Source organism: Tympanuchus pallidicinctus, unplaced genomic scaffold, assembly GCF_026119805.1.
Source record: "Tympanuchus pallidicinctus isolate F22 unplaced genomic scaffold, pur_lepc_1.0 scaffold42, whole genome shotgun sequence".
In the NCBI taxonomy this organism is placed as follows: domain Eukaryota; kingdom Metazoa; phylum Chordata; class Aves; order Galliformes; family Phasianidae; genus Tympanuchus; species Tympanuchus pallidicinctus.
Window position 1 is genome coordinate 892,144 of NW_026294761.1, and position 8,911 is coordinate 901,054.

At 49.5% G+C, this 8,911-nt stretch overlaps 1 protein-coding gene across 1 annotated transcript; it reads right to left on the bottom strand.

The window, feature by feature from the left end:
- Window positions 1–4,057: 4,057 nt before the first annotated feature.
- NEFM (neurofilament medium chain) lies at window positions 4,058–8,615 on the bottom strand. Its single transcript, XM_052702009.1, has 3 exons — window positions 7,504–8,615; window positions 7,176–7,300; window positions 4,058–6,047 (listed from the first exon to the last, which is right to left on the bottom strand). The coding sequence occupies exons 1-3, from the start codon at window positions 8,566–8,568 to the stop codon at window positions 4,682–4,684; spliced, it is 2,556 nt and encodes an 851-aa protein (XP_052557969.1). The 5' UTR covers window positions 8,569–8,615; the 3' UTR covers window positions 4,058–4,681.
- Between the last annotated feature and the right edge of the window lie 296 nt (window positions 8,616–8,911).

The following is an 8,911-nucleotide window of genomic DNA, read 5'->3' on the forward strand; positions in this document are numbered from 1 at the left end:
TTCCTTGTGTGTGTGTTCTATCAGTAATGCATTTAATATTGATAAAGTGATGTACTGTGCTTATCTTCCATACCTGCTTATTGGGATGGGTTCTGTCCCATGCTGATACGCTTGGAGGGCTGCTGTGTGGAGCAATGCTGCGTGCATTAACTCCTCTACAGGAAATTGCCAGGGGCTCTTAAGGTTTTTGACAATGAACCAAAGAAAGGTGTGAGAAACCTGTGATCAGACACAAAAAAGGAACAGCAGGAAGAGCAGCAAGGCCTGGCAGTTCAAAACAATGTCAAGTTTGAACCCATTTAGCATCAGATAGCTGAAGGTGATACATGCAATGGAAATTCATGCCAAAAGTAATCACTGGGCCGATGCTAAAATTAAACCGTTGTTAATTTTCTTACAGTCAGAAGCCAGGTTAAAAGAAGTGCAAGCTTGTACACTTCCCACAGTCCTGTTCAGCTGGATGGATTTTTGCATGAAATCTTGGGGTCCTCACTGCCTCCAGGTAGCGAGTGCTTCCAGTGCCACAGATGAGAAATTGGGCAGCAGGGCTGGTGGGAAGCTCTGCATTGCTGCTCCTTGGCACGCAGTGCCTTGCAGCTCAGCAGCACAGCGCTGTGTGTGAGAGGTGGCACTTGGAAGTGCTCTGTCAGAAAATGCTGAGGGTGGCACTTCAGGAAGAGAGAATCTGCTCCACAGAGTGAAAGCATGTTATGTGCCAGATTGGAGCGCGTTGAAGCCAAACCACTGCCAAATAGATCAGCATATATCAGAGCTACTGCCCCGTCCCTCCCTTCATCCAAGCACTCAGAGCTCCTCCTGACTTTGTAATATCTGATATTTTTTCAATTTCTCATCTTTTCCTATGCATAAACCCCTTTTGCTCTCAGTTTTTTGCATCCCTCTTGCTCCTGGGAAGCAGCACGTCTGCAGATTGCCAAATCTCAGCTGCTAGGGATGCTCTCAAGCAGCACGTTCAGAGGCATGGCAACAAACACAGCTCTCCCTGCAGTGCATCTCATCCTGCGTTATTTTTAATGCGTTACAGCTGAAGGAGAGATCTCTCTCACACAGGAGATGTGTGAGTCACAGCACAGCAATGAGCTGCAGAGGGCTGTGTCCGCAGTGGCAACCCAGCTGGTTTGTTAGCCCTGTCCTGCCTTGTGCTAAGGTAAACTGGTGCAGGGAAGGTGGAAACGTGCATTTTCCTGCCGAGATGCTCTAGGGGTTATGGAGATCCTGCTGGCAGTGCTTGTTTTTTTACCTTAGAAAATCCAGGAGCTCACTTTGACGCAATGCAGTAGAAGCAGGCAGAGGGAGGCACAGAAACTTTAACCCAAGTTGCAGCTGCAATAAAGCAGCAGGGCTGTCCTTGTGCATTCCCTGGTTGCTCAGGCAGGTTGGGGCTGGGTCAGATTGAGTTCCTGTTGCAGAGGAGGCAAACACAAGAAGGTCCTAAATGCTTCTCCTCTTGACACACACTTACCCCCCTTCTACTTGGCAAGAAAGGAAAACTTGCACAGATTCAATATCCAGATTCTAAGATTACTTCCCAGCAATTTAGTCATTGGCACTTTATCATTTGCTTCCTTGCTGGATGAACTGAGAGCACAGCTTAATGCTGAGCAGAGAACAGCCGCTCAGCGCATGGTAAAAGCACAGACCCTGAAGTGCGGAGAAAATTCCAGTGCCTGACTCAGCATCCTGGCAAAAGCAACCCAGTTGGGTTTCATAACTCTCCCTGCTTTGTTTCTGCCTGGATTTTCATTCTGGGATGCTGAAAGTGCCACAATCATAGCTCCCAACAACCCCGTATGATACCAAGCTCCCACCCTAGAGCCCTCTATTCCCAAAGCCATTGGGTGGCCCACCCAAAGTCAGACTCACATCTTCACACGTATCTTCTGTTCATTGTTTTTTCCCCTCCCAGAGCCTTTTGTACTGGTTAATGAACTCCTGTGTCTGAAAATAATTAATCCCCTCAGTGGTTATTCACAGCCTCAACAAGTAATTGTTGCAGTACAGGCAAACAGCACATATTTATGCATCTCTGCCCTGGAATTATGCTATCTTTCAAAACTGTTTGATTGCAGATGTCAGTAGACAAAACCTCTTGGCAAAATTAAATATTAATTGGATCTTATAGTTTTATAAATATTTAGAAATGTGCTAATGGGTTGCTTATTTCCCCTAGGATTGGGTGGAAACATTTGCAGTGGGCGATTGGCCAAATTAATGAATTTATATGTTAGGGAACAACACAGACAACAGTCCTTAGGTTCTGTCCTTGTAATATCCTACCAGAACTGAAGGGAAAGCCTAACATAAAAAACCCAACCCAGCTCAGGATCCCACCTGCACCTGTGTGAGCCCACGTTTGTTGTGTGTGCCTGAGTCTCCCACTGATGTCAGAATGTAATTAATGGTGCCAGATGACCCAACTTTGGATGCTGGAGATGCCCAACTTTCACTGAGATTTGGTGACATTTCAGCAGATCCTGGCAGCACTGTTGGCAGGTGAGTGTGATTGTGGTTGTTAGCATCTTATTCCTAAAGGTAAGGTTATTGGTTATTTTATGTCCATATACCCACGTAACTTTCACAACAAAGCTTGCTACAGAGAAACTGCCATCTAATTTGCCAGCTCTGCTGTAATTAAACATCACTCAAGCTGCAATCTGTTGAGCACAGATTTCCATTATTGATATCAGCAGGAGAAGCATTCATTGCTTTGCTGCGCAAAGGCATTCATGTTGATTTGAAAGACTTATCTGCTGTGGATTTTGTGCATTTTCTCCAGTGAAGAACATGAGTAAGACTTCCAATTAAAATCTACTTGATCTTCCATTATTAGCAGAACAAAGAATTGGCAGGCATATGGAAAGCATTGATTTTGATCAGATTTTCCCTATTAGCCTTCAGATTTCAGGACGATTCATTTGCTGAACCCAGGCTGCTGAAAAAATGATTTGCACTTCTTTGCTATACGTGGCATGTAAAACAGTGCATGAAAACAGTAAATGCAATATTACCCCTTGAATAAAAGAGATTATCTCCCCAGTCTGGAGTCACAGCCATCCTTTTTCCTTTTGTCTCCGTTGTTTTCCATACATTGGGATTTTTAAGGGCCTGTCAGTAGGCTTTCCTCTTAATGAAGGCAGCCTACAAGTGGCAGTAGACATAGGCCACAGTTTTAAAGACCTTCCCATTGGAAATGAAAAATAATGCCCTCATTTGGTTTTATCCCCCAGTTCCACCAGGCGTTACCCGAGCCCCAGTTCAGACTCAGGAATAATTTCCTTTCTACAGCTATTTTTAAATGGACAAATTTGTAATTAAAAAAAAAAGTTGGTGATATTTTTGATACCCAAAGCAGTGTCACCTATGGGACACTTTCCTTTTCCAGGAATTTGCTCTCAATTTCAGAACGTTGTGTTTAGAAACAGATTTCACCTGTGGATCATTTGAGAGAGGGAGGTTATAAGAACATTCCCATATAATTAAGGAAAGAGACAAAAATTAACGCCAAATCCCCCATCTTTTGATGAATTCAGCATCTGGGTCAGGATGACTTAGTTGAGCAAAGACCCACTAAGCCACAGATGAGTGTCGTAAAAGATATTATGACCAATCATGGTCCACAGACAGGCCATCATCATAGGGAAGCCAAGGAACAATCTGGAAATTGCTCCATTTTTATGGCTCTCCTAAAACATGGAGACAAATGCAGAGCTCAGTGTATCTTGGATTGCCTAGATAAGCAGTGTTAGCAGCCATGGCTTGAAGACCTTTCCTCCGCTATCCATGGGGACTGCAACCCCACTGAGCACCTAAAGGCCAACCTGTAGAGCTCAACAGATTCCCCTTTACTCTACAAAACAGAGGATGCATTGCTTAAACCAGATTAACTATTTGTGTCACTTAACCCTGTTACAGGACATTTCTAGAAGGAGAAATCAAGAGAAGGGAAGCCTCAAGCAACTCTTCAGCCCACACCAGGAGAAGCTCCCAATCCCTAAAGGAACAGCATCGGTTGGAAGAGAAGCACCACACAAGCCAGGTTTTCATATTGACCTTTATTGAGCAAGAACTGCTGTGACGGTTTTACATCAAACAACAAAAGGTTGCGTACTGTGCATGTCAACTAGGTTCTCCCATGAGCAAAAGTCCACCCTAATTGCACCAGTGAGGTAAACATAATTACTTATAAGTAGCTTTTTTTTTTTTTTTTTAAAATTATTATTAAGGCTAGGAGAGTTCTGGTTCTCATGAATATTCTAGTACTGTTTTCTGTTTGGTTTTGGCTCAGTTGGTTCTTTGCATAATACATCTTAAGTCATTTCTCAGATAAGTCCCTCCAACAGCTCAGGAAATTCAAAAGGTTCCTTTGCACATTTCAACTCATGCACTATTATTAGTATTTTATTTTTTATTTTTATTTTTATTTTTGTTCCCCAAGCTCTGTGGAGGGAGCACATCTTGAGCCTGCATGCATTCCCCCCCCCTCCCCTATATTGCACAAAAAAGTAAAATACTGTGTGTCTGGAGCCTCCATGAGAGAACCCGTTCTGCTTTAAAGCCGTCACTCACATGCATTTTGCAGCTGTCATATGGCTTAACCTTTTGCACCGACCCAAGCTCTTTGATTTTTTTTTTTTTTAATTTAGCTATAACTGAGTTTAATTCACTCTTTAATCTCTTTTACTACAGCATGTGAAGTAACTTTCTCCACTTTCTTAGTGGACACCAATTTCTCCTCAAAGCTCTCTTCGTGTTCCTCCACCTTCTGAGTGACCGTCACCGACTTTGTGATGTAGGTGGTTGTACTGTCCCCTCCTTCACTTGTGATTTTCTCTGCTTTTTTGGTTACTACAACTTTCTCACCCTTCTCGTCGACAGGGCTCACGTCGAGGCCATTGGTGACAACGCCCTTCTCTTCCTCCTCAGCCTCCTTCTCCTTGGCCTCATCCTTCTTCTCCTCCACTTCGCCATTCACCGCAATGTCTTCTTTCCTGGCTTCCTTCGACACCTCCACCTCAGCAGTGACTTTTGTTACCTTTGTGACAGTGACGCTCTCCTCCACCACGGCCTTTTCATCTTTGAGAGGGGAGGACGGCTTCTCTGGAGAACGAGGCTTCTCCGGCTTCTCAGGAGTGCGGGGCTTCTCCGGCGTCGCCGGCTTTTCGGGGCTGGCTGGTTTCTCTGGGGTTCGGGGCTTCTCTGGGCTCGCTGGTTTCTCTGGGCTCACCACTTTCTCTGGGGTTGTTGGTTTTTCTGGGGAGCGGAGCTTCTCCGGGCTGACCGCTTTCTCTGGGGTTGATGGTTTCTCCGGAGACGCCGGCTTCTCTGGGGAGGTCACCTTCGGTGTCGCGGGCTTCTCTGGGGATGCTGCCTTCTCCTCCTCTTTGGCTGCCTTCTCAGCAGCTTTCTCTGCTTTCTGATCCTTTCCTACCTCTGCTCCTTTCTGGACAGCCTTGGCTTGCTCTGTTGCAGGGGATTTAGGGGGGGATTTCGGGGGAGACTTTGCCGGAGGTGTTTTCACTTTTTCTACCTTTGCACCAGCCTCTTCAGCTTTGCCCTTGGCTTCAGCTTCTTCTTCAGCCTCCTCCCCTTCTTCCTTTTCCTCTATTTCTTCCTTTTCAGAGCCTCCTTCTTCTGCAGCATCTGATTTTGCAGCTTCTTCCTCCTCTGCTTCTTCTTCCTCCTTCTCTTCTTCTTCAGCTGCCTGTTCTGCAGCCTTCTCAGAAACAGCTTCTTCCTCTACAGCTTCTCCTTCTTCTGCCTTTTCCTCCTCCTGAGCCTTTGCTGCCATTTCTTCTGCGATAGCTGTGAGGGCATCTTCCATTTCAGACTTCTCATCCTCTACTTTTGTCTCTTCGATGATTTCTTCTACGAATTTGTGCTGGACCTTCAGCTTTGGTGGCTCGATTTTGGTTTTCTGTATTTTAGTGGATGCTATTGTGACTGATGGCTGTCTATGTGTGAATATGGGTCCAGTGATGCTTCCAGAGAAGGCACTGAATCTTGTCTCCTCGCCCTCCAGCAGCTTCCTAAGGGAATCAGGAAGAAGAAAGAAAATGAGCATAGAAACCCAACCTAGGGGACAGCATTCCCCTCTGTCAGCAGGATGAGCTCAGCGCGTGTAGAATATGCTAGAGCAGACCAGCATCATCCATCGCTCACAGTCCGAGATCTGCTTTTCTCCAGTCAGCTCTTTTGGTAAATTCTCATTGAGCAAGCATCTTTGGGCTTGCTTTGCATGTAGCAAGCATATCACCTTTAGCTGAGCAGTTGAGATTCATCCTTAGAATCAAAGACAGTGACTAACTTCACAGGACGCATCACGACTCAGGTGAACTGAGAATGGAGTGGACCCAAACAGAACACTGCTGCTGAGATTTTCAAAGCCAACTAAACATACATCCTAGCTCACTGTGGGCACCCACCTCTCTGTATGGCTCAAAGCAGGAGGCTGCAGAGCAATACAAGTGATACTAGGCAGCAAAGAGCTGCAGAGCCTGTGATGCCTGTTTGCCTCAACAGCCTCAAGTTTACAGGGATCCAAAAGCAGCTTTGTGTTTTGACTATTTTTATATTCAAATGCATGTTTTTCCATCTAAGCCTCTGACCCAGAAACATCAGCAGTTCTGATGAGGGTTCTGAAGTGACACTGGGAGACCAAAAACCTGCCAGGTGATGGCAATAGCACACAGCTTTTCTGCTCCAGATCAGAGTGTGTGACAAAGGAAAGTTGAGCAAGAAAAGCGAAAGTGTTTGTGACAAGCAGATTAGCACTGCCTGCTTAAACCATGATCAAGCAAACAGCATCTCTCTCAAGTGAGAAAAAGGAATGAAAGTGACAAGCACTGCTTGCATGGCATATGCAAAGTATCAGGAATTAAAAATAAACTCGTCTACTGCAGAACAGGCACAGGATGCAGCACTGAGGTGCACTGTGCACACAGGGAGTTCTGCACCGTCAGAGAGGATGGGCTCCTTCTGGCTTTTCAGACACTTTTCAGTCTGTGCATTCTGAAAGGGCTGCAGTACTTCAGTCAAGCTCTAATTTGGCTCGTGTTCAATGCATACAGATACTTCTCGCTGGTGGTAAAGCATCTCAGAGCAGCCTCTGCAGTGCTATTAATATTCCAGACATGCCCACAACGATCCCCCTGTACCTGTATGCAGCAATTTCGATATCCAGGGCCATCTTGACATTGAGGAGATCCTGGTACTCCCTCAAATGACGCGCCATCTCCCACTTCGTTCCTCTGAGCTCATTTTCCAGCTGATGGATCGTGTCCTGCAGCCGAGACAGAACAGACCACCGTGACAAAGACATACAGAAAGGGAACGGGGAAAAAAGAAAGTTGCAGCGCGACTTTCCCGAAGTCCTTCCCACCCACTGGGCGGCAGCAGCGGATTGGGACCGCACCCCCGGCTTCCCCCCCCCGCCCGCATCCCGCAGCCCACATCCCGCAGCCCCCAGCCCACCCCCCGCAGCACCTGGTAAGTGGTCAGGTCGTTGTTGTGACGCTCCTCAATGTCGCTCAGCTGCCGCTCCAGCGATTCCTTGGTGCCGCGCACCGACTCCAGCTCGATGCTCTTGGACTGCAGCTGCCGCCGGTACTCGGCGATCTCCTCCTTGGCGGATCGGATGGCCTCCTTGTTCTGCTCGGCCGCCTCTGTCAGCTTGGCGTAGCGGCACTTGAACCACTCCTCGGCCTGGTGCATGTTGTGGTCGGACTGGCACTCCAGCTGAGCGCGGATCTCCTTCAGCGCCGTGGTCAGGTCGGTCTTCAGGTAGTCCTTCCTCTCCACCGTGGCGTGGGACGCCTGCAGCTGGGCCAGCAGCTCGGCCACCTCCTCCTCGTGGTTGCCCCGCAGGAAGGCCACCTCGTCCTGCAGCGACTGCACCTTCTTGTCCAGCTCCGCCCGCATCAGCGAGGCCTCCTCCATCTCCTTGCGCAGGGCGCGGATGGTGGCCTCCGTCTCGTCGCGCAGCCGCGCCTCATCCTCGAAGCGCTCCCGCAGCCGCTGGATGTCCTCCTCGATGTGCTCCGAGTCCAGCTGGATCTGCGCCTTCTCGTGGCTCACCTGCTCCAGGGCCCCGCGCAGCTCCCGCAGCTCCTGCTCGTAGGCGTCCCCCAGCTGAGCCCTCCCGGCGTGCTTCTGCCGCAGCGCCGCCAGCTCCGCCTCGATCTCCTTGTTCTGCTGCTCCAGGTAATGCACCTTCTCGATGTACCCCGCGAAACGGTCGTTCAGCCCCTGCAGCTGCTCCTTCTCGTTGGAGCGGCTCAGCTTCAGCTCGGCCGCCCCGTTCAGCAGCGAGGACTGACTCACGTCGAGGCTCTCTGCGGAGCTCAGCACGGTGGAGCCGTAAGCGGTCCGCGGAGCGCCGAGGTTGGTGCGTTTGTAGGACGAGGACACGGTGCTGCCGGAGCCCCGCGACCACGACTGCGAGCGGAAGCCGCTGGACGGGGATGCGCTGGCCCGGCTGTACGTGGCGCGGGTCTCGGTCATCACCCTGCGGTACGAGGGGTTGCCCAAGGGCTCCATGGTGTAGCTCATGGCGGGGGCACTCGGGGGATGGCGGGCGGGAGCGCAGCGCTGCTCTGGCCGCCGCCGCCCCTTTTATAGCCCCGCCGGGCGGCTCCGGGGCGGCCCCGCACACGTGTGCGAGGATGTGTCCGCCCCCGGCCCTTCCTCAGCTCCGCCCCTCAGCTCCGCCTTCCCTTCCGCTCCTCCCTCATTCCATCCCATCCTTTCCCGGCCCCCGCTCCCTGCTCCCGACTCCCCGACCCCCGCTCCCCCTTCCTCTGCACCCTCTTTCGTCTACACTCCTTCCCCCCTTCACCCTTTCCCTCCTTCCCGCTGTTTCCCATTCCCTATTCCCCATCCTCTTTCCTTTCTC

Bases quoted from the DNA above. Each gene is read 5' to 3' on its own strand.
- NEFM (XM_052702009.1), bottom strand. From the start codon at position 8,568: ATGAGCTACACCATGGAGCCCTTGGGCAACCCCTCGTACCGCAGGGTG. The intron at 7,301-7,503 runs GTGCTGCGGGGG...TCTCGGCTGCAG, and splicing joins ACGACCTGACCACTTACCAG to GACACGATCCATCAGCTGGA. The intron at 6,048-7,175 runs GTACAGGGGGAT...TGATTCCCTTAG, and splicing joins ATCGAAATTGCTGCATACAG to GAAGCTGCTGGAGGGCGAGG.